Raw genomic sequence first — 26,975 nt, 5'->3', positions numbered from 1 at the left:
GCATAGTTCTGAGAACTAGTGAATGCTTGCGAAGCAAAGGCAATTGGTTTCTCCATGCTATTACGAAAAATACTGTGAAACAACCCCACCCACAGCATATGGTGAAGCATCACAAGCCAACTGCAATGGTAGCAAAACAACAAAATGCATAAGAACTTCAGCTGATGTCAAGTTTCCTTGCTTCCTTAAATGCACACTCACACTCTTTAGTCTATTTCCACTTTTTTTTTTTGCTTGTAACAGTTCATATAAAGATGTCAATATGGTCACCAGATTAGGCAGAAATTTACCGTAGTAATTAAGCACTCCTAAGAATTAACATAACTGACATGTTCCTGGTGGTCACGCTTGAAGAACTGCCTTCTCTTTCTCTGACAGTCTCCTTAAGATCATAGCATTAATGACATGTCCAAGATATTGAAATGAAAGTTTGAAAAACTCACATTTGCTTCAATGTATCTCAGTCCAGGGTCTTCCAAATGTTGCAAGATAGCATCCAAATTTCAAAGATGATCCTCTTGATCCTTTCATGTTACAAGGATGTCATCTAAATAGCACAATTCAGTCCTTTCAGAATCTCATCCAGGGCTTTCTTGAACAAGGCAGATGCCAATGGCATACTAAAACAAAACATAAAAAACACCTTTTGTGTGTTGATTGTGAGAAATTTGAGATTCCAGATTAATCTTCATTTAGAGGTATGCATGGAGCAAATCCAATTTATTGATTCCAGCACTAAGAGTAGCAAACAAATCTTCAGTATGAAGTAGTGGCTAATGGTTTGCACATAAAACTGGATTCTGCCTCACCTTGAAATCTCACAAATGCACACAGAGCAATCATTCTTGATCACTGGTAGGATAGGTGTAACTCGCTCACTATGTGAAACCAGTGACAAATCTCCAGTGTTCATTATATGGTCCAAATCAGCTTCTGCCAGAGGCTCCAGAGCATAAGGCCAAACTCTGAGCTTGCAATATTTTGGCAGACTGTCAGACTAAAGCATGAGCTTCACTGACACAAGGCTCAGCTTGTCCAAGCTCTTTTTCAAAAACTTTGGAGTCTCTGTCCAGTATTTTTTGAAGATTTCAAGGTGCTTTCACGATTGCCTTGATCTTAGTCCAATTCACTTTGAACTTCTCATGCCAAGATCTGCCAAATAATGGTGGATACTTCCTTCAATCACATACAAAAGTAAAACGACTGATTATCCATCTAGTTGAACTTTCACCTGGAGCATTCCTTTTTGGACCAATTTTTCCCCAGTATAAGTTTTTAAAACCATGGAGGTTTCTTCCTGAGGAACTTGTGAGAATATCTGGTGATAGGTAGATACAGAAGTCAGTGAGATGGACAGCTCCACTATTAAGTTCCATTCTTGCAGGAATTCCTTCAATCAAGGGTGTGATCCAGATGACAATTCTGACTCCAGCTTCTGATAACACACGTAGTGCTACGTTTTAGTCGGTGTCACTAAAACTCTTATGTTTTTCCACATTATAAATTCCTGACTTCCGTCCTTTCTTAAGTTCAGTCTTCATAGATGTCTTCTTGGATGAATGGTTACTCTGTGCTGCTGGCTGCTTGACTGTGCAGCATGTCATGACCTTGGATCCTTTCATCTGGCACTTTTTGCAAATAACTTGTCATGCCCAGCAAACCTTTTCACTGTGCATAGTTTCTGCACAATGCCCACATGAAAATTACTTATATGTACATGGTCTTCTGTTTCACCATGCACAAGTGAACTTTTTGGTTCACACTAAATTCCAGAGAATCCTCCTCTCTGGTTTCCATTGCAATAACTCTTCAACACCTTTCTGAATGTAAGCGCTAATACAGTCAGTAACTTCTTCCGGACCTGGTCATTGCATAATCCAGAGACTAACTGGTCACACAGGGCATCACTTAATGTTTGTCCAAACTGACAATGCTCTGACAACTTCCTTAGAGCAGCAACAAACTGTGTTACCAACTCTCCACTTCCATTATTGTTGCTGATGAAACCAAAATCGTTCTGCTATCATTGACAGGGCAGGAGAAAAATGTTCCTTCATTGCTGCAGTAATTGCGACATATGTGAGGGTTCCAGGCAAAACTGGAGAAAATATATGAATGGTCGTGACCTGCCTTCAGACCCATCACTGTCAGCAAGATTGAAACTCTTTGTAACCTGCAACACGAATTCAGATGGACAAACTGCTGAAAACTTTTGAGGTACATTCCCCATGATTCGCAGGTGTTGTTGAACTCACCACCACTGTCCCCCAAAGACGTCATTTCACTACGCTCCTGTTGAACGTCATGCCTCCTGGACATCTCCTGCCATAGGAAAACTGTTCTTATTTCTTACTGTACTTTCTGCATTCGATCACCCTCTACTGGCTGTGTGCTTACATTGCAAAATGCAGAATTCTTCCTTTGACTGTACTTGGGCTCCCTCTGCTGGCTATAGATGCTCAGTGCAGGCTACAGGCTGTTTGCCTGACTGGCTTGCCAAAGGTCAGTCAAGATGGCTGCTTGCTTCCAACTTCACTGCTTTGTCTGAACAGCTCCAACAGCAGAACCTCTTCCTTTGTTCTGCTTCTACTTGCCTGCTTCCCACTCTCTATATGGCTGATTTCAGCTGTACCTGAAGCAAAAAGCAGCAGCCTTTTGCGTCGATGGGATCTTCTGACCCCTTTTTATAGTATTTTTTGCTAACTTCGTCTTCATGTTGTTCAAGCAACAAGAGCACTGGACACTTGTGGGACATAAAACTTGGGTTGCCAATGTTATAATTGGACCCAGAATGAGACAGACTGACACAGAGGAAGCAGATAGAACGACAGCTCTCTCCTGTGCTCGCTTTACTGTTCTTGCAGCAAAACTGAAACCAGCAGGAAAGTGAGGCTTTGCACTGGGGAGGCGGGGCAGTGCTCAAACATTTAAAGGGCCTGAGCATCACATTAAGTTTGTATGCTTTGGGTTTTATTACACAGTAGGAAAGCAATCCTGTAGAGTTTTAAATCATTAGAAGTAGGATCACATCCACTGAGTGAACTTAGTTCCCTGAAAGTAAGGCCTAGTCTACAGTAGAAAATTAGGTCAGTTTAACTACATTATTCAGGGCTGTGAAAAATCCACACCCTCTGCGGTGTTGCTAAAATGACCTAAATCCCTTCGTGGACAGTGCTAGGTCAACAGAAGAATTCTTCTGTCAACCGTCAACCTAGCTATCACCTCGCAGAGCAGTGGATTACCTACGCTGATGGGAGAACCCCTCTCACCGGCATACATAGTGTCTACTCTGAAGCACTGCAGTGGAGCAGATGTGAGCTGTAGCATTTTAAGTGTAGACAAGTCCTTAGACATTTAATCTAAGCATAGGATGGACAGGCACTAAGCGAAGTTTTTCCCTTTTGTTCACAAATAGCTCTTTCAGTCCATCTCAGTAGTTCTCTGCAGCATCTCTGCTACCAACCAATCGGGTACTTACATGACCTCTATTACAAAGTAGAATATGAGCACCTCAGTCTTGGACGCATTTATCGTTACAAGACCGCTGTGAGGCAGGGAAGTTCTATCATCATTTTTACAGATGGGAAGATGATCCATGGAGACACTTAGGACTTGTCTATATGAGCACTTGTCTATAAGAATGTGCGCTGACGTACCCAGCTTTGAAACAGAGTAGATTAAAAGTGCGCTACAGAACTTTTAGCGCATAGTAGCAGGGTTCATACAGACACTTTGGTGCAGCCAGCTAGTATGGGGTACATTTGCATCCCAGTTTGCTCTGAATTAAGTGTTAATACAGACAAGCTCTAAGACCCAGATTTTCAAATTCCAACAACTATCAATGGGATTTAGACTCTTAAATGACCAAATCACTTTTGAAAAGGCGATTTGGCTCCTAAACCAGTTAGGCACTGTGATGCTAAGTGCAGCAACACCAAATAGCTTTAAAAATCTGGGCCTAAGTGACTTGCTCAAGGTCACACAGGAATTCTTGCAGAGGGTCAGACTTGACAGACCTAGGAATTGAACCAGAGACTCTGACCCGGGAGACTCTATCACCCAAACCAATGGACCATCCTTCCTTTTGGCCTACAGCTCTGCTGAGTAAAGTCTGCTATTGCGCCAGATTATGCAGTAATCTTCAAATGTTTCATTCTGGGTTTCTAGAGATGAAGAGCTACAACATGCTAATCAATGATCCAACTGTCTATACACACACACACACAGAGACATACACACACACACACACGCTCATTTATAAACTCCAAGAACAATGATTCCCAGAGTCCTCAATACATTTTTAAAAAATGAAACTGGCAGTAATGTAAGCATATTAGGTGCTTTTAGTTCTCAAAAAATTACCCAATTAACACCAACGGAAACTCACAGAACAGTAGGTGGGTTTCTCCTTCCCCATCCACCAATGACTCTCAAGCCCCTTAGTTGTCAGCTAGTGCCAGGCATGGTGAAGTTTGTGATGTGAATATCAATTCAATATGAACAAGGCTGCAAAGATAAATTCATCTGGCCAAACAGCTCTCAAATGTCTTATCCACACATTTTAGACATCCCTAATGCACCTCTGCCTTGGGATAGTTATAACCCACATACACAAATTAAAGGGTAGTAATAATATTGTACAAAAGGAACATCACTCTCCCATGCAGTGATTTGGCCACTGCATTTTCTCCTCTCTCTATTTTTACCTTTTCCTTCCCCCATCCGCTCCTCATTCTCTTTGATTTGCCGCTTCCTCTCTCAGATTCATAGATCTTAAGGCAAGGTAGGACCATCATGGTCAACTTGTCTGACATGCTGTATAATACAGGCCCTAGAATTTTACCCAGTAATTCCTGCATCAAACTCGTAACTTCTGGTTGAACAAAGCAGAATGGATTAAAAAAATAAAATAAAAAGACATCCAGTGTTAATTTAAATATTTCATTTTCATCTACAGGTAGCCTGAACTGCAGTTGTCTGATCTGAAGATGGTAAAAGTACAGGTTAGAGTGGTACGGCCCTCATCTGAAAAGGGACGCATTCTCCTAGCTAACTGAAGGTGGAAGAAGGAAGCCACTATTACAACCAACCTCCATAGAAGTAATGACAAATGCAGGCATCACAGGAAATGAAGGAAATCTGTGTCCCAGAGATATGTTATGATATCAAAAATCTAAGCTTTTATTTTTAAAAGATTCTGTTTCTAGTTCTCAGGATTAGGAAGATAAGGCTGAAAATGTGACTGATGTGCAACCAATGCAACTATGTCTGCCCTAGTCTGCAGATACTTGTAGCAGGAAGCTGTAGGATCCCACACCCATTACCACAGCAGACCAGCCTCTTTCTGGGCTGGTCAGTTTTGTGACATAAGGGGTAGACTCGGAAGCCCAACTAGGCTCTATACGATCAGCTCCCGGGGGCTGGAGTGGGCAGCAGAGAGGAGGTGAGAGAGGGTTTAGATGCTCACTTGAGCATTACTCACCCCTTTCAATCTTTCACTGCCCAGAGTCAGACTGAAAAAAAAATGGTCCTCTCACAAGTAACACCTAATTATGGCATCAACATAAAACGTTAATCACCAAAGATTGTGCAGATCATAAAATCTTTCTTCGTCTCATTTCTTATATATTTTGAGCCACACTGAAAAATTAATTCAGATGCCCAATGATGATGATCTAACAAGAGTCTGTCGTTAAATCCTATTGAGATGAATGGGGCAGTTAACATACTGCAGAGTTATTGTTTCAGGCTGTCTGCACAAGAAACTTACACTGGTTTAAATTTGTTTTTAAACCAATTTACTTAAACAGCTTTTAAAATCCTGTGCAGACTCTTGGAGTGTGCATCCACACTAGGAAAACAAAGTGCTAGATTGTTGTAGTTTTTAACCCCATGTTAGCTAATACATGGCAAAATCCTGCTGTGGACAAGGCAGTTTGTAGTTTTCATACATGTTTAGCTGGTCAACATAAACACCGGGGGCAACAGAGGGTTTATCTCAAATAGTTAAACACGTGAAAACCTACAAACCGCCTTGTCAACATTAGGATTTTACCATGAGTTTGTTACCAGATATTATCTATCACATGCTTAAAAAAAGGCCTCCCCCCCCCAGCACCCCTACTGAGGGCAAAGCCTTTTTTCAGTTTAAATTAAACTAATTCCTAACTGATTTAAGCTACAATGAGGCAAGCTGCCCTTAAACCACAATAATAATGTTGATGTGAGGGTTTGCACCAACTTAAACGTAAACGAAATTATCTTAAAATTACATCTTTAGTTAAATTAGTGCAATTTTCTTGTGCACACAAGGCCTAGAGTCAGTTCACTTAATGGTTACACTCATTCTGAAAATTTTCCTTACAGCCATAATAACCAGGCAAAGAAACAAAGAAAGAAAGAAGTAGGAGATTGTGAAGAACAAGATGGTAACCTCAAACAAAAGTACCAAATCACTGACCCAGCACATCGTGTTTCAAGAAGAGAGCTGCATATCTAAGATTAACAAAGAAATATAATAAAAACCTTTTTAAAAATCAATGCATTTAAAATATATTGTAAATTCAAGATGAATAAAACATAGATAACATTCAGAAATAAAAAGTAGAGCACATCACATGTAAACGTCAAACACAAAATATTATTCACTATTACATACTTATGTATTTGTGCTACACACCCATTCCAAATGCAAATATTTGGAGAGAAATACCTACTGTCTAAGCACATACTGAAATAGTTTGCCCTGCCATATTGCATCAATGCTTATTTGACAAGTTATAGCATCACACGCCGTACATGTACATAGCCATTCTGCGGCTCTTCCCCCTGCAGTTGCTAATAAAGCCATTGTTTTTAGGATTCACGCTAGGGGCTTCCACTTTAGAGCATAGGGAGATATTTCCTGTTTATGACAATTAAGTGTGTAAATACAAAGAAAAAATATTACAACTAATAAAAGGACAAAAAGGGTATCAGATATGTGAACAGAGTTTGTTTCCTAAAAATTAAGAAAAAAATTGTGTAGCTATTGGGCATAATATTTTGTTCAGAATTTGATCTTTTGTTTAAAAAGCTAATATGCAAAACTTACTGTAAAATAATATTTACAGATGGACATTCATTGATGAGTTTCAGAGTTACAGTTCAACAGCCCTCCAACTTTGCTGAAAGTAGTAGGTAACCATAGAACACAGCCACCACATTTTACATGGTGCTAACATACATTAATCTGCCTAGTATTATAATTTCACAAAGAGAAACTTAAAAAAAAATAGCAACTCATTTTTATTTTTTCTATTTTGAAAAGCAGCAAAGAACTGTGTAAAAGAGAAGTCTTTTGTGAATGATAAAACTTTTCTTTGCAGAAGAAAATGAATAAATCAGGGGATAAAAAGAGGGAATAGGGGAGGAATGAGAGAGAACACCAATGGAAAGGCTGAAAGAGAAAATAAGAAATATAGGAGAAAGAATAAAAAGAACCCAAAAGGAAGGGAAAAGAGAAAAAGAAGGGGAAAGCAGCTTAGCAAACAAGACACAAATTTGACCCAAGGGAAAGAAGATGATATACATAGATGACTACCAAGTTGTTAGCATGAATCAGGACTGAGTGATCCTGGATTTCATTTTTTAATTTGAAAAAGGACTATGTGCACAGACCCTGGCGTTTGAGAAGGCAGCTCGTTCTCTCTCCTTTGGTACAAGTTCCTCCAGGTGACAGTTAAAATGTTTCAGAGTAGCAGCCATGTTAGTCTGTATCCGCAAAAAGAACAGGAGTACTTGTGGCACCTTAGAGACTAACAAATTTATTTGAGCATAAGCTTTTGTGGGCTAAAACCCACTTCATCGGATACATGCAGTGGAAAATGCAGCAGGAAGATATAGATATACACACAGAAAATATGAAACAGTGGGTGTTACCATACACACTGTAATGAGAGTGATCAGTTAAGGTGAGCTATTACCAGCAGGAGAGAAAAAACTTTTTGTAGTGGTAATCAAAATGGCCCATTTCCAGCAGTTCACAAGAAAGTGTGAGGAACTGTGGGGGGGAATTAACACGGGGAAACAGTTTTACTTTGTGTAATGACTCATCTACTTCCAGTCTTTATTCAAGCCTAATTTAATGGTGTCCATTTTGCAAATTAATTCCAATTCATCAGTCTCTCGCTGGAGTCTGTTTTTGAAGGTTTTTTTGTTGTTGTAATACTGTGACTTTTAGATCTGTAATCAAGTGACCAGGGAGGTTGAAGTATTCTCCGACTGGTTTTTGAATGTTATAATTCTTGACGTCTGATTTGTGTCCATTAATTCTTTTACAGAGACTGTCCAGTTTGGCCAACGTACATGGCAGAGAGGCACTGCTGGCACATGATGGCCTATATCTCATTGGTAAATGTGCAGGTGAACAAGTCTCCGATAATGTGGCTGACATGACCTAATCACTTGATTGCAGACCACCAGATACTGCCACTTATTGGAAGTGGTTTAATTATATTGACAGGAGAGCGATCTCCCATCAGCATAGAGCCGACATACGGGAGATCTTACAGCAGCAGAGTTGCATCGGTACCATTGTAAGGTCTCTAGTGTAGACATGACCTTAGACTGGCATCTATGGTGATGGTTTTTCACTGGAGTTCCCAAAGAGGCATCTTTTCTGAAGGGCAGTTTCTGCTACAAACTGGTCTGGGAAATTGGGAGAGCGACTTGGTAATCTTTTCCTCTCAGGGTAGCAATATACCTGTATGGGGGCTCATGTGGGTTCCCACTTGAATGTTAGTTTATCATAGAAGCCCAGCTATGCTGTGAGGATTCTCCTCGGGCAGTCTCCCAGAATGAGCCATGCCAATTGTTTAGCCACCGTGACAGATGGGTAACCAGAGAACTTTTCTCCAGATTGACTGGTTCCTGTGAAAAGCTACAGTTTTTTCTGGAGAACTTAGTGGACTGAGGACTTCAAAAAGACTGTTTGTGTCTGCATTATTGCTTCCATTCCGTCTGGTACAGCCTGATTAGAGTAAATCTTTTTGGACAATCTTCTCCCATGACTCTGTCTAGCAATTCTCCATTTAGTCTTCTTTCCTATATTGTAGTAGGTACACAGAAGTGAACACAACATACTAGGTGTTGGCTCTCCAGAGATGTACAGAGCAACACTTTTCCACCACGCTCCATGATGTGATGCCTCTGCAGTTGAAACTGGGAGGGGGGGAAGAGGAAGGCTGTTTGGTGTATTTATTTACATGCTATACTACATTGCCAGCTCACATTGAACCTGCTATCCACTATCATCCCTACATATATCTTTTGGCATTCCAAGTATCAAGAATATCTGCATCTTGAATTATTTCCCCAATATTTGTCAAGCTGATGTAAAGCTTGGTACAAATCCAAAAAATAGGTGATAAAAATTTATGGTTAGCAAATTGTTTGGCTAAATCTTCCATGTCTGATGAAAGATTATCATTGTAATTCATTAGCAAATTACAGACTCTGTAAACAGGCAGTCACAGATTTGGCTTTGTATCAATCATTTTAGACCAGCTGGGTAGAAATACACACAACTCTAGAAAACAGAACGTAAGCATGCGTGACTCACCCCTGCAGCGCCTCCTGCTGGTTTCTTCGAGGAATTAGCTCTGCCAGCCTTGGAGTGCCCTCTGCAGGCCAGTATCCCACTTCCGCTTTGCCCCCCTGTCTCTCCCTGGACCCCAAGGCCCCATTATCTGAGGGTGCTGCCCCCTGGCAGTACATCCCTCAGTCTCAGGGTCTCCCCTCCCCAGGGAACTCCCACCTCGCCTCAGTCGTAGGCTCCTGCCAGTCACCAACTAGCCCTTGCTCCCTGGGGCAGACTGCAGTATAAGTCACTCATCACAGGCAAGGTTTTTTTGACCTGCTGCCTTTCTCTGCAACCCAGTACCTCTATGGGGCCTTGGACAAGGCCCTGCAGCTTCGGGAGTTGCCAGCCTGGAGCTCGCCAGCCCTCTGGCCTTTCCCCAGCCCTGCCTCACTCCAGGCACCCTGAGCTTGCCGACAGAGAGAGGGACTGTCTGTGTTCCTGGCTCAAAGCCTTTTTACAGGGGCCAGCTGTGGTCTGTTTGGGGCATGGCTCCCAGCTGTGCCTACTTCCCCAATCAACCTGGGAGCTGTTTGCCCCAGCCACAAGCCTCTGCTGGGCTGTTCTAAGCCCCTCAGGGCAGGAGAGGGTGAGCACCCTACTACACAGAAAATGAAGTGTTCTTTCATTTTTAATTTACTTGAAACTTCGAAGAAAAATAATTCTTCTATTTAAATAAATCAATATTTCAAGATTTTTGGAAATCATTCAATTTTACCGTAAGTACATATACTTTATATTAGGGCTGTCAAACTATTAAAAAAATTAATCATGAGATTAAATAAAATTAGAGATTAACTGCCATTTTAATCACACTGTTAAAAATAATAGTATTCTATTTAAATATTTTTGAATTTTTCTACATTTTCAAATATACTGATTTACAACACAGAATACAAAATGCACAGTACCCACTTTACATTATTTTTTATTACAAAGATTTGCACCGTTAAAAAGATAAAACAAAAGAAATAGTATTTTCAATTCATCTCATACAAGTACCGTAGTGCAATTTCTTAATCACGGAAGTGCAACTTACAAATGTAGAATTTTTATTTATTTATTTATTTTTAACATAACTGCACTCAAAAATAAAACAATATAAAACTTTGGAGTCCACAAGTCTACTCCATCCTATTTCTTGTTCAGCCAATCACTAACAAAAACAAGTTTGTTTACATTTATGGGAAATAATTCTGCCTACTTTGCATTTACACCTGATCGTGAGAACAGGCTGTTCGGATGGCACTGTTGTTGCCAGCACTGCAAGGTATTTATATGCCAGATATACTAACCATTTGTATGACCCTTCATACTTCGACCACCATTCCAGTGGACATGCTTCCATGCTGATGACAGTTTCTGCTCGATAATAATCCTAAGCAGTGTGGACTGACGCACATTCATTTTCATCAAACTTCTGTCTGTGGCATTTTTTTTTATTTTTTTGGGTGGTTCAGGTTCTCTAGTTTCTGCATCGGACTGTTGCTCTTTTAAGACTTCTGACAGCACACTAAACAGCTCGTCCCTCTCAAATTTTGCAAGGCACTTGAGATTCTTAAAGGTTGGGTGGGAGAGCTATAGCTATCGTTAGAAATCTCACATTGGTACTTTCTTTGTGTTGTGTCAAATCTGCAGCAAAAGTGTTCTTAAAACAAACGTGCTGGTCAGCATCCAAAATTGCCATAACACAAAATATATGGCAGAATGCAGGTAAAACCACAGAGCAGGAGACATGCAGTTCTCCCACAAGGAGTTCAGTCACAAATTTAATTAACTGATTTTTTTTTTTTAACAAGTGTCATCAGAATGGAAGTATGTCCTCTGAAATGGTGGCCGAAGCATGAAGGGGCATAAGAATGATTAGTATATCTGACATGTAAATACCCTGCAACACTGGCTACAACAGTGCCATATGAACGCCTATTCTCACGTTCAGGTGACATTGTAAATAAGAAATGGAAGCATTATCTCCCATAAATGTAAAAAAACTTGTTTGTCTTAGTGATTGCCTGAACAAGAAGTAGGACTGAGTGGACTTGTAGGCTCTAAAGTTTTACATTGTTTTATTTTTGAGTGCAGTTATGTAACAAAAAATAATTCTACATGTGCAAATTGCACTTTCACAATTAAGAGACTGCACTACAGTACTTGTATGACTTGAATTGAAAAATATTTCTTTTGCTTATCTTTTACAGTGCAAATATTTGTAACCAAAAATAATATAAAGTGAGCACTGTACATTGTTTTCTGTGTTGTAACTGAAAGCAATATATTTGAAAATGTAGAAAAACATCCAAAATATTTAGAATACATTTAAATTGGTATTCTATTCTTGTTTAACAGTGCAATTAAAACTGCGATTAATCACTACTAATTTTTTTAATTGAGTTAAGTGATTAACTAAAAACAAATTAAGTTAACTGCAACTGACAGCACTATTTTATATAATTTAGTAACATAGCAACTATCTAGCTGTTAAGTTTAAATTTTATAAGCAAAGATAAGATTAAAAATCACTTCTTTACATAGTCAAAGTTAGACAGGTATTAGACTTATCATCATATCACTGTCATAGTAAGAGTATTCTAATAATTCTTCTAAATAAGCCTAAAAACTAATGCTCTGGCTATTCACAAGATACAATAATATCAACATTCCTGTTCTGAGCTTTTCTAGTCTACTAAGATGACCCCGTACAGAGATGATTGTTTTGGCTATGTCTACTTTGCTTAAGCTACAAGGCCACGTATGGGGACAGCTGCATTTGGGAGCAACTTAAAACAAATTTCATCTTGGTGGCACCTAATCCAGAGCCTGGTACAAGCAGCATGGAAAAGTCAGTGTCAAAATTAAACAATGCAGGCTTTTCCAAGAACAGATGCTTTTTCCTTGCAGCTGTAAAAACCTTAAAACAATCCTGTACCCCTCTGTCTGGTCACGCAACTACCACAAAGCAAGGCATAAATTTTGCCACTTACAGCAAATGTTTGCTGAGAGCTTTTATAGTGCTTTTTAAAAACAGTAACAGGGATTTATTGAGGGTGATTATGAGACTATTTTATGCCTTAAATGAGTGCAGGGTTCTTTAATTTATGCCCAGGATTCTTGATGTATTAACAAAGGAATACTTTTTATGTTAATATTATATGTACCACTTTACACAAAAATAGGAGTACAGCACTTTTCAAAGATAAAAATCAGAACAAGTGGCTTTATTTATAGAGGCAGTAAGCATTTTCACACTGAATATAATGCACTGGCATTATTTTAACAGCATTTTCATGGTATTTGTTAGGTATTAATTCATGATAAATGAATAAACATTTTGTGTAATGATGTTATAATATAGTACATTATACTAGTTGATTAAGACATAGGCTGCTTCAATAATATATCATGCCTCTAGAAATATGGATTATAAATAAGTTAAATAATTGCCACTTCGCATGCTTGACCCTCCAAAAACAGTACATTGTTTTAAGTTCTTGAGTATGTTTCTATGATATCAGTGGATTAATATTTTTAACATGGATATAAACAAACTGCCCTTCATTATTGAAAAAGCTTCTGTAACTCAACGAACAGAAGTAAACGATCAAACTCCTAGCTAAGTAAGTAATTTGCAGTGTCTGTTCAATCCCAGGTCTGTTCTAATATTAGTTGCAGATTTTTCTTTTATGCTATTTTTTATTGTGTGTAAAGTGACTAACTAGCTTTACAGAGATAAAATATTTTAAAAGATTCTCTAACAAAAACAATACTCTCTAATTGTTCATTCTTTCCTTTGTTACTAAAGTTTAAAAACAAAACAAAAAACTTTTCCAGTGCTTAACTTTTCCAGCATTAGCACCTAACTATTTAGAAGTGTAACTGAGCTGTTTGATGGAAAAATGTTGCTTTATGCTAGAATAATTTGAATAAATAAAACTGATTGTATGAAACAATATTGCAATTCAGTTTCATTTTTTTGCACATTTCTAAATTATAAAATCATAGGAATTACATTATCTTAACCAACATACATGCAGAACAGGGAAACATATTTTACACTGCAATACACGTTGATGTACAAGCTAAAAATAAATAAATCACAATTTAAAAAATCCTGGCAAAAACTGTGCCAGCACTCAGTTTTTTGGTTTATGATTGATGTTGATGTAATGTATATACATTACAGTATTGTACATAACATTATTTTGCTATCCTGAACAGCCAGAACTGGAAATGTAGGTGTTTCATATGCTCTAAATTGTGGCTGCTTACCTTACATTTTGTTGTCATTTCATGCTAACATCTTTTCAATAACTAGCATTATGCCAGCAGCTTTGTCCAAAAATACATTCACTCTTTGAAAGTAAGCTGTAGCAAATACCCATAAAACAAAATTACAATACTGAATTATATTTTTAATTTGAGTGGTTTAAAACCACTCAGTTTGCTAAATTAGGGCCCAATCCAAAAAACTTTTAGCATCATGAGTTGTCTTAAATTACATGAGTAAACTTATTCACTTCAATATGATTGCTTGTGAGTGTAAGGACAATTCACATGACAGATCACATTTGTGGGATATGATTTCTCATAAACTGGTATTTTATTCTTTTGAGGATGTCCCTGAACTCCAGTCCCCATTTATGGGCTATATCAATATATACACATACACACACACAAACTACAAGTGTTCACAAACCAAAAGCTAACAGATGTGTGACTTCTAATTAGTTATAATAATCTGTGCCTCAATGCTATTGGAACAAGCCCGTCTCTTTTCTTTGGAAATTAAATAGCTTTCTTTGGAGTTTTAAACTCTCAGGGTACTTCAAAGCCTATGTAAAAAATAAAACTGCTTTGATTGAAATTTTAGACATCTACAGTGATAACTTTATGAAAGGAAAATATTAAATTATAATTATCCTAAACAGACACAGTCTTGTGAAACTAACCCTACATTCATATTAAAATACAAAGGATTGACTATAATGAATTTGATTCATCCTTACACACAAAGCTTTACCACAGTAAACTCAGTCAACTGTTGCTCTTGCTTTTATATTCATAGTAGTTAAATAGCGCACTTTAAAACAAAAAAAACTCCAATTGGCTTTTCATACATCCACCCTCCCCAAAAATAACGCACTTGAAAAACCCAAATGATATGAAAAGGCTTCAAGGCCTCTTTTCTCCCTTTCATAGCACTTTTTTAGCACTTTTTTTAATTTCTGTTTGCAGTAATCTGCCTTTCACTTTCTCATTGCTACAGAACAAACGAGGAGGCTCAGCACTTTGAAAAGGGGGCTCAATGTGTAATGGGTCCACTAGAATTAATTTAGTTGCACCAAATCCATTGAGTACTGAGTTTTTTTTCTCTTCTCAAATCATTTTGAGTCGGACGCAGCCCCCAGCCTTTGTAATTCTAGTAAAGCACTTAAAGTGCACAGTAGGTGTTCATCAGGACCATCTGGTCAAAAGCAAAACAAGCTGCTGATTTTGCCTTTGAATAGAATGAAGCAAGTGTGAATTAGTCTCTTCAATTAGCACTATTACAACCTGTCAAGTGCATATTGTAAAACAGGATTATTACAGTATTGGTCACCAGTGCAATTATTTACTCTCTGCCTTTTCTTGCATATAAAAATGTCCATGTTTATTAGTTTCTGATAACTGAAAATGGTTTCTTTAAAGCTATGCATTTCCAAACCGCCAAAATACAAATTACAGGTTATCAAACATTCTGTCAGCAATATGTTGTTTCATAATTAGTAGAGATGTAAAATAATGCCCTTCATCTTATAAGCTTTGTTACTGCAGCTCAAAAAAGAAAAGGGATAACAGTTGTATAGATTTGCTTTTACAATCACTTAAAACCAGAACTATTTCCAAAACCAATTTTAAATGCCTAATAAAGCTGTCACTTCCAAACAGGTACACAGTGGATATTTTTTACACTGTCATTTCCTAAGGGACTCCTTTCTCATATAACGTGTAACATGTGACCGTTTTACAAAATGATTAACACCAATTTATTCAGCTGACCCAGCTTGGTTTAACAAATATGTTATTATTCTTCAAAAGTTAATAAGGCCACAGGAATACTTTAGAAAACCCAAGTTAGATTTGCCATAACAAAAATCTGATTAAGAGTGGAATTCATGACACTTTAGTTTTAAAGAATAATCTTTTTTATTCTTGCCAACATGTCATTATGCTTTTAAGTGTCAGAAACATTAACTTGATATTTGTTGCTTGTTTATTATTACACCACCTCAGGATAATACAGTGAAGGATGCTTTAAAAGTATGTGCTGTAATATTAAATTATCCAGTGTATATTAAAATCAGTTCGTTATTTAACTCATTTCTTTCACAAACAAACAACCCAGTTTTAATAAATATAACAAATGAAATTAAAAACACTCAACTTGGACTCAATATCATAGTAAGACCTTTTTTAATTTCTTGGATAATAAGAAAGTTATTGGCTGATTCCAGGAACATAGAATATATGTGCATTGCCCACTGGGTATTAAGTTGACTATAATGGTTAATGATCTAGTATATTGGCATTAAAATAATTTACTTAAATATTTAAATAAAGCAAGTAAGAATTCTGACATTAGTAAAATGTTTTTTGAAAAGTAAACTAGTTTTTAATAGATGTAACTTATCAAACAAGTATTAGGACATCTTGATGTCTGAAACAACCTTGGGCTAACTTATGTCATAATTATTTAGCAGCAATATTAATATGATCAATGTGATTGATGTGTCTAGTTCATGTTCCTCGTGCTAATTTCTGATCTTACTAGGAGTTGCTCTCAAACAGTTGGTTTGAAAATGATTTCATAAAACATCAAAACACAAAAAGAAAATGAAAAAGAAAACAGAGCAAGAATTCCCTTCTATTGGAGTAACTATTTTTCTGCATACAGAATGGATTCCTCCTACATCTATATTTATTGGTGTTATATCGATTCCTTTAATGAGGTCTCTGTGTATATTGTATGGTTTCACTTCTGTATTTTTTTTTTGGCATCTATCCATTAACAACTAAAGTTAAAAAAGAAAGGGGCACAAAGAATTTTAAACAGTGGCAGTGGTTTACTGTCAATACACAATTATATTTTTAGCAATACAAGCCAAACACACCACAGAAAATGCCAAAGACAACACGTTTTGAAGTACTAAAACTAAAGACAAATGTGATTGAAGCTCATCAATTTGAACACAGCTGCAATCAACATATCTCAGCTACTCTGTTAAATATTATGTTCCAGAGTCTCTGCACTTTAATTGTCTGTACAAGCTCAGATCAATGACCCTGAATGAGTGACAATATGAAGTTAATGTACCGGAGGATAGTGTGGACTGTCAGAGATGGCTAATAATAACTATAGCATAGCTTGTCCCCATAGAGCTGCACATACAGGACTTGCTACTTAATGCTTTTGGTGCTCTTGGAAACATTCCCATGCCATCTTACCCATTCTAGTCTTTGGGCAGCAAAGAACAGACTACCTGTCACAGGTGGTAAGATACTAACCAGTTACCTTCACTTAGATTAATTTATTGGCTAAAGGAACCAAATGGGGAGCAGCTGCAGGCATGCAAAAGAAGCTTTTATTTAAGAATCGATCTTCTTTGCAATTTTATATGTAGATCTCATGTTCTACCAGGAATCACAACGCCTCGTATACGTTTTGCCTGGCACTCTGGTCTGATATTTCCAGCAGTAAAAACACACCAACACGGATCTCTTTTCAGATGGCCTTAAGGTTTCTGCACATTTTATTTTCTTCATCCTTTAATGGCCACAGCTTGTGTACACTAGGTGCTTCTTTTCTAGCCCTGCACACCAGGAATCACATTAGGCATCAGAGCCCAATCAAGTCAATAATATAGATAAATACGAACTATTACACAAAAGTTATTGAAATTCTATTCTTTTTAAAGTAAATGTACCTGGTTAAAAAGTTCTGTATAGCTTTTCATTTTTCTATGCGATTCGACTTTTTTAAAAACTGTGAAGCATGCATGTGTATTTTATGATCAGTCAGAAAAAAACAACCTCCAAAACCATAAAATTTGCCATCTAAAGTGAGGCAGCTTTCATTTATGAACCCTATGTGGGTTGTTCCACCTTCAGATGAGAATAAAAATGTGCTTTTTAGGACAAATTTTAAGTTTCTCCCTTTAAAAATACAAGAACCTCCATCCTTCTCCTCGAGTAGCATGCCCACAACGTGAGATACATAGAGAATTTCAGATGGAAGGATTAACTTCATTTTAGAGAAACATCATCACAATTTAAGCACCTCTGTTTAAAAAAAACAGAAGAAATCAGGTTCTTGGTGACAGACTTTGAACACAGTGTATGTTGAATGTAGCTATATCTTAGTCCATCCCTACACATGCAACTATAGACCCATTTATCTTTGTCACTCCTTGTCTCAAAATTCGTACTACTTTAACTTCCAACGGCTGATAACGTCTAAAAAAGCTATCACAGTACTGTGTTAAAAAAAACCAAAAGCAAACACCATTTAGACTGAAAGCTTCCGATTTTAGAGAATCCTCACCTCCTTTTCTTAGAGATTTCACTATATAGTACAATGATAAGTCTGTATTTTTATGTAAGTTTGTGCATTTAGAGCCTCTAAACAGATGACACAAAAACTGTCGATTGCCACATACAAATGTCGTCAGATTTCAAAAATTAAATCAAGATTTTTCTTGCTACACTATCTGGTCAGGACTCATTTAATGAAGCAATTTTACAAGAATAAACACGTTTGAAACTTGTGACACATGCTAATTTGCAGTTTTGGCTAACGGTATCATTAAGTTTCCAAGTTAATAATTCTCCTTCTCGTTACTTAAATAAATAAATAAACAAACAAACAAACACACACACCCCTCCAAACAACATCTCTCACACACCTAAAAAGACAGAATTAAAACTGGAACTCAAACTATTTTTAAACCATCCCTACAGCCCTGGCCTGGTGATCCCACATCAAATATAGCTGATATTCAGTTTTAGCACTATTAATTCCTAATTAAATCTTACAGTCTAAGTGGCTGGAGATGTGCGGAAAAAAACCCAAACTTACAAATGAACTCAAACCAGCCCCTGAAATCCAAAACACCCAGATATTTTTGAAGGTATATAAGGGAGTGAGTATGGATCCAGATCCAAACTTTGTGACTCAAGTCTATCTCTATGGCAAACTTATCTGCCCAACTGTTTCTAGGTGGACAAGATATATGTGAAATAGGAAGACTTCATGAAATAATCATTTCTTCAATTTTTAGGTACTTTGTAACATACATTCTAAAAGGAATTAGCACAGAGTTGAAACTAGAGTATATACTAAAGCTTGGCAGTTAACCCAACAGATTTACCCTAACTCCTTGCAAAAATATTCATGACATGGTTTTAAAATGTTATGTGAAAAATAGCCTGGAAAAAATATTTACTGCTATCAAGTCACTGCAGCATTAAAATATATTTAACAATCCAAACTGGCCCTGGAGAGACAGTTGCATACAACTGTGGCAAGCAATGGAACATTTATAGAATTTTAAATATTTCTTTCAATAATTGATGCAGTCATTTTGAATCTTTCTGCATAGGATATCAGATGTGAGTAGATTGCATTAACACTGCTTAAACATTTCAGCTTGTCAGTATGGCCAACTCGATTTCTGAAATATTTGCAGTATTTTCCCATCGAAACAGTAATAAAGGTAAAATAAATATATGCCACTGCTTTATAATCACTGAACATTAATGAATATTTTATGTCTTTTTAAATCTCCCTGTTCAATTTAAAAGGGTGAAATTAAGTCTCCTTCCTGCAATATGCCAATTATCTGTAAATCAAACAATAACTTGGCCATTATACTCCTTTTTGCTAATATACAAGAACCTAATTTGAAAACACTGAATGGCATTTTTAGATAATAATTGAATAGTCCTTCCTGCCCTCTTGTGGTAGACAATCGCAACTTGCGTAAAGCATTTCAGCTCCAACAAAAATATACCAAAAAGTAAGTAAACTATTAATTTGTTTGTGTGTGAATGAGAAAAAAAGTGGAAAAGAAATCCTCCAACAGTCTTGAGAGAAGGAAAAAATATATCACTGAGCCCTCATAAAAAAGAAAAAAAAAATTACTACACAAAGCAACTAAGTTCATCAACTGCTTGCTACAATTCTTATTATATGCTAAAAGTATAAAAATAATTAATAATAATTAGAGAGTTAGCACCCAAAACAAGCCTCTGATTCTGCAATTTGATCAATGTGAGCAGACCTTTCCATGCATACAAATCCCTACTGACTGCAATGGGGCTCTGTGCAAATTTGAAGTGACCACCCATTAAGATCCAATTGTAGACTCTTCTGCAGGCTTCGTAAAGTAAGAAGATCTAGAGTTATATTTTTCACTTTGACTTTAATGCATTTGGTTTTCTCAGGAATTGCATGGATAATTTTATGCCAGGGCCACCCAAAGGATTATGGGGATCTGGGGTCTTTGGCGGTGGGGGTCCCCCGCTGCCAAATTGTCGCCGAAGACCCGGCACTTTGGCAGCGAGTCCTGGGGCAGAAGGACCCCCGCTGCCAAATTGCCACCGAAGACCCGTCCTGGGATCCGCCGTCGAAGTGCCAGAAGGATCCCCCACCGTGGGTCTTCAGGGCACTTCGGCAGTGGGTCCCGAGGCAGAAGGACACTCCCCCCCCCCCGCCGCTGAATTGCTGATGATGACCCAGAGTGGAAGAATCTCCGGCGGCCCGGGCCCCGCAAGAGTTTTCCGAGGCCCCCGGAGCAAGTGAAGGACCCTGCTCCAGGGCCCCCAAAAAACTCTCATGGGGGCCCCAGGCCTGGGGCAAATTGCCCCCCCCCAGGCAGCCCTGTTTTATGCATCACATATGAAGCGTTACCTAAGTACAGTGGCGTAGCATGAGACAAAGACACTTGTGGTGGTTTATATGAGACTCCTGAATTATAACATTCTTTTTTAAATGGAATTGCTTTTATATAACAAGTTAGAAATAATCCTGTCATTATCAATAGACAAAACAACTTCAGTGAACATAAAAATATCCAATATCTCAGTCACTATATCAGGTCTCTGGCTCCTCCTTCAGGCTCAATAAAAGCCACTGAAGAAATTATAACGTGTTTACATTTTGTACAGACAGACAAAAACAACACAAGAAACAGCTAATATATATGTGATTGCCAACACCTAAAAAGCAGTTAATTTCATTAAAAAATTAAAATAAAAAAGCACAAATCCAGAATCATAAATTCCCAGCAGTCTTCAAATTAAGCAGTTTTTATTTATAAGAAGTCCAAAAGTTCATCCCCCCAAGAAGTTGTGTTGCAGCAGTGCGTTCGTGTGGTTATATTTAAAAGTAGCTAATTATATTAAAAATCCATTTTCAAAGGGAAAAAAAAATGTGCATGAGAGGGATGACATTTGTATGTTATGTTCCAGACAAGGGAATTTAAAATGACCCAACTAGAGATGTTATGAAAAATAGTATTAATAATGATGGAACTGATGAAGGCCCCTTTACCGTAGGGATATGGGTTACTGCTCCTGTAATATTACAGAACTTAAATTATGCTCTCTAGGGTAGGAATTTATAAGAAAATGTATTAAATCTTACAAACTTGAATGGAAAAAAGTCAAAACAAAGAAAAACATATTTAAATTGGAAATCAAATATTTCCATATTCAGAATTCCCACCAGGAAATATTAAGGATTCATACATGTTCCTAGAATACACTTGCCAGATTCTTACAAATGGGCTGTGCACTGGATGTCACGTGAAGTGACGTAGATGGCAATAATGTTTTGCTGTAGAAGAGAATTAAGAAACCAGACAAGGGTTTCCAGTTCTAAAACTGGAAGGGCAAGATGCATAACAGAGACTACCTTTGTTTCTAGGGGACATAATTCCAGCACTGTTCTTTGCAACACCACCCCTTGCTGGCCATTCTTTGGAACAACAGGACATCAGTTCTACAAAAAAAACCCACTTCGCTCCCAACCTAGACAGAGTGAAGGAAACAGAACAACAGCCAGTTGTGCCAAAGGTGCTTTAAAAAAATGGGTATGGGTGGGTGACTGGGAGAGAGCAAGTTAAAAGGAAAGCAAGACAGCAAGCGTCACTGGATTAAAAATAAAGTATATCTGGACTATAACTAGCTTTCCTCCTCACTCTTCAATAATTGCTTTCATAATAAACATTATTCATCTATTTTTCTATTAAAGTGTAAACTGTGTTAGAAAATCTATTTCTTTTAAGTATTTTGAAAAAGAATACATTTCTTAAAACCTTTCTAGGTCTAGTTAGTTTATCTACAGAAATCTTTGAGGATCAAGTTAATTAAAACTAAAAAATGAATAATCAAACAAAGAAGTTTCCAACCAGAACATATAAGCCCTCTTTAACACAGTTGACATTAGCTATAATGAGCTACATTTATTCTTCAGCTGTGAGACAGAACTCACCTCCTGAATGGTACTGCTTCCTGAGAAGTTGAGGTTGTACTCCCGCTGGACTTCTCGATGGGTGATGATCAGCATGAAGTTTTGATTTAATGACTCCTGCAGGGCACTGAAATGGTTGGAAGAAAAACAAGAAAATCAGGGATGTGCATGTTCTAGCTTGCTTTACAGTTAGTTGCAAAAACCCCAGGAGTACCCTAAACTCCACATAGACAAGTCTAGGCACAATGTTATCATCTGTCTTTTTGCTCCTAAAGGCAAGAAAGCATACTGAGAATGACCAAAGGGAGCTAACCTGTTAACTCCTTCTCTACTAAGGCGTTTGCAACCTCAAAGGCTATGTTCTACTCTGAGGAATTTTCAAAATTGAGAGTCATATGCTATTACCACAAACAGTATATTTAGCACATATATTTTTGAATTAATATTGGGCTGGCATGTATACATAACTATATCTAGCCAAGACATCAAACTACAATCTGCATTCACCACTGATTTTAAGTATACCAAGACAAATTTTGCTCTTCAGTAGGGCTGCCTGTAGTGTAAATCAGGCAAAATTTGAATGAATACACAACGATCAGACAGGAAAAAATAGCTAGTGTGAGATTTCTTAGTGTAAAGCACCAAGCATTAAAACAAATACTTGGCATATCATCTAATCAGTACTAACAATGTGCCCTACCAAACTTTTTAAATGTACCATAAAATACCTCCAAATTCTTAAGCAAAAAAAAAAACACAACCCACTTCACTGATATGTGGACTAAATAAAACCACCACACAATAATTATTAACCATGTTATCACATAAAGTGGATGTATTTAAAGTGCTTTTGTACTCTCTGAAGTTTCTATGGATTTGAAAAATAACCGCTTTACTTAAAATGGGGAACAATGTGGGAATCAATAATTCTTTTAAAAACAGAAGAAAATTTGAGTGAAACCAATACAGAAAACATCACAGCAGAGAGTTTATTAGATCCCAGTGCAATATTACGCTGGTTTGACCGCTTCTAAGAGCTCTGGAATGAAGCTGTGTTTATTTGCTTTTTTAATTTTGTCCTCCTGATAATAAGTGATTGAATTAGAAAACAACTGACTGACACAGCCTAAATAGTAAGAATAAAAAAAACTTACTAATGCTTTTGTACTGCCATAACAAGTGATAATCACAGGAGATTTGGAACAGAATGGAAAGTAAAACAACTTCCATATTAGAGTCTGCTTTTTTTTCTTTTGCTTTTGAGACTGTTCTATGCCATTAGACCTTCATGTTTTGCCATTTTATTTTTTCCTTTCCAAAAAAAACAAAAAAAAAAGAGGCTGCCTCTAAAATCCTCTCTTGAGAAGTATCAATCATTTCCGTTCTTCCAGCATGCCGAGAGATTAAATACAGATATATATGTTTTTGAAACTAATAATTCTTGATACAATGTTCTAATACTACTCACCCACCAATTTAGCTACAGGGATAGGAGCCAAATCTCATAAATCTATTCATTCAAGTTAACTTTACACATGCAAGTAGTTCTACTGACTACAATATTCCAGGCCATCAAACTGGCCTGTGTTGTGAGACGGACTCAGTTGTCCAGGCTCATGGGAACATTATCCTGGACTCACCGAGAACGTCAGTGAGATTCCTTGCAAGCCACACGTATCATAAATATATGTAATCGACCTGACAGTCTCAAATAAGCCATGGAAGAAATTTAAAGGCAATATGCAGCCCAAAGCAATCCCTTCCCCAGGGCTGCCCAGAGGATGAGGGGGCCTGGGGCAAAGCCCTGGGGCAAATTTCAGGGGCCCCTTCCATAAAAAAAAAGTTGCAATACTATAGAATACTATATTCTTGTGGGGGCCCCCATGAGACCCAGGGCCTGGGGCAAGTTTCCCATTAGGCAAGATCTTTTTAAGATATAAGGATTTTCCACAAAAAAATCTCAGAGTTTTAGATGGATAGATATGACACATGGTAATTAACATTTCCATTTTACATTTTCAGATTTATACACGCTCATGTCAACAGAAATCCAAATTTACTGTAATTACAGATTATTTACATTAACACAAAATAAGAAATCAGTATGTAAATTTAATGTTTGTTGTAGCTAATGCAGCAGGAGATGGCAGATTAGATTCAAGCAGCAATCAGTTAGAAAATCTGGCTAACATGTAAATGAGCAGAAGCCCTTATGTTTACATTCTATTGCATTTTAAACGTCAGGATTTTAAAACTGTCTCATGAGCAGATGTGAAAATAAAACGTTAATCTTACCATTATTATTGAAGCTCTTAAAGTAACTAAAGCAAGCTCTAGCGCCTATCCAGCTAAAACAGACAATACTAATAATTGCAGTTGCAGATTACATCATTCTTAATTAACACTCTGCTACAGTTGTTAACATACACCAAGACACCATGTCACAATCACCACCGCTCTGTAACAATCTTAAAATTGCAGTTGAAGAATTGGCCTATTACTCTGTAGGTACTTTTTATTCCTATCTACACATGTGATTAAATTGCTCAGATAAATTAGAATCTGTACTAGAGAAAATACAGCATTTTACAACAATCTCTTAAAGAAACCAAAATTTTTTTTAAAATCCATATGGGCAAGCAGCTTTTATCTGTTGTGGTCCAGTAAGTTAAAAATGAAACATTACAAACCTTTAAGCAGTTCACAGAACACTTTGCTATAAAACGCCAGACTTCTGTTCACCAGGGGGGCAACCTGCAAAATTCAGCTGGGGGGCGGGGAAGGGGAGAAGGGAGTCCACAGAGATGGCCTAGCAGTGAATTTGTGGGGGAAGGGAAGGAGGACAGGATGCTTTGGGCCACATGAAGTCTTGTGAAACCCCTTCCATCGTGTTTGCCATTGCCTCCTTTGTGCACTTTGGCCAGTTGGGATGCAGCATTTTAGGGAGCAGAGGAAGGAGGGCCAGGGTAAGAGAACACACATACGAAAAACCCCAGATCTGGCAAAACAGGTGGCAGGGAATTTACTCCCTGGCGAATTAAAAGACAAACATCCTCCAACTTCCTCCCTTTTTATTTTTTCTACAGGTTTTGGATGGCTGAATGTGGTAGTCTACACCAACCAAAACAGGACATGTAGATTTAATTAATTAGCTATATTTGTATATAAAGATTTCATTTTTTTTAAAGTTACCTTAATACGTCAAATAAAACTAGGCAGGTTTTCAGAAAAATTAACTATAAGAGGTATTTTTTTTTGTTACACATTGATAACTATGTTTTTTAAAGATAATTAGGGTGTGCTGAATCCAAATATGGTTGTTACCAAGCTGTATGTTGTGTATTAAGATCTCTAAAGAGCGAACAAAGCAACACACAGAAATTGCTGAAGTGTAAAACTTTATTTTCTTTCATTTTAGGATTAACATACTTCAGTTGGATCTTTATTAGCAGTAGAATGTAACAAAAGTGATCAAATAATATGAACAACCTTTTTCTAAAGCTATTATATGTCAGTTTCTTACTTGTAAGAGGTATTACAAATATTTTAATGCATTATGCAACCATGACAGAGCATGTTTACAGGGCTCTTATAACTTGAGCATTAGTACCTTGAAACAAAAGTATATACTGTGATTAAACTATCAGAAATTTAAAAAATATTTTCTATACTAAACATTAACTAAATATTTACTGCATACAAGTTAAGTGCACGTTAGTGTTGTACTATTTCAAGAAACTTTGGTATTCAGTGCAAGACAACATCTTATTAGGTCACTTCTTATATGACACATCTAATTATCAATACTGTCCTTAAGCACTAAGGGCAGGTCTACACTATGGCTTAACTTGATGTAACTTACATCACATGGGGGTGTGAAAAAGACACACGTACCCCAGCGACGCAAGTTTTGCACTCTCCACACCGGTGCTACGTCAGCAGGAGACACTCTCCTGCCAATATAACTTCTGTTTCTCGCTGACTGGAGTAATCATGCAGCTGGGAGAGCACGCTTCCGCTGGCATAGCGTGTCTTCACCAGACGTGCTACAGAGGTGTAGCTGCATTGGTGCAGCTGTGCCAATGTAGCACTGTTTTGTAGACTTGCCCTAAGTGTCAGATATATTGACGCAACCACATTCCAGTTCTCCACGTTTGCATGTTCCTGTACAAATAAATAATTCTCTCCTGTAGCACCCTGTGCCCTGTTGTGAAGCACAGAATATTGCCTCCATGCCGTTTTCTGCTATTGGTAGAAATGACATGAGCTGTGGCACCAGACCTCTGACCTCTTGCTTCCAACCCATTGTATTTGGAGGAAGTAGTACTGGATTTGGGCAGCAGGTGTTTGTATTAGTTGTTCAGATTAAAATATTGCAAGACCCTCCTTATTATCTTTTCTGGAAGCAGAATGAAATTCATCCTGTTACTTGTAAGAGGTACATATCTGCCTTCCAGCACTCTTTAAATGTGTCTTATACCTACTGAGCATTTTTGTCTGGTATCACTCTTAATAGATATCTTGCAGTAGCTGTCAAACACAACATCTATTCTGTGGAAATGCGTTCCAGTCCTATGTGATGTTTTTACAAATATGTCTGCAAGGTCTTCAAATGTTTTGGCTCCACACGGCTCCAGTCTTGCACCAAAGCTTGTGCATCTATCACAAGGTAACTTCTCTCAACAGCGATAACTGTTGGTGGGCAGGGACACCAGCTGTCAGTACATCACCCAGTATTGCTTTTGTGACTATTCTTAGACTGCCATCTGTCTGTGCAAATGCCAAAGGGACAGGCATTAAATCGGGTTTCTAAATCCACAAATTCACAATCCTACCAGCTTCACA

The 26,975-nt window shown here is 37.5% G+C and overlaps 1 protein-coding gene across 3 annotated transcripts in view; it reads right to left on the bottom strand.

Moving 5' to 3' along the window:
- Nucleotides 1-26,975, bottom strand: part of FAF1 (Fas associated factor 1) — a 307,409-nt gene that overhangs the window by 176,381 nt on the left and 104,053 nt on the right. For all 3 annotated transcript variants that reach the window (XM_030571511.1, XM_030571512.1, XM_030571513.1), the window contains one exon: nt 22,149-22,254. In XM_030571511.1, the coding sequence (XP_030427371.1) occupies nt 22,149-22,254 (106 nt within the window). The remainder of the gene's footprint in view (nt 1-22,148; nt 22,255-26,975) is intronic.

The sequence above is a fragment of the Gopherus evgoodei genome, chromosome 8 (genome assembly GCF_007399415.2).
Source record: "Gopherus evgoodei ecotype Sinaloan lineage chromosome 8, rGopEvg1_v1.p, whole genome shotgun sequence".
Classification (NCBI taxonomy): Eukaryota; Metazoa; Chordata; order Testudines; family Testudinidae; genus Gopherus; species Gopherus evgoodei.
This window is presented reverse-complemented; position numbering and strand designations above follow the sequence as displayed.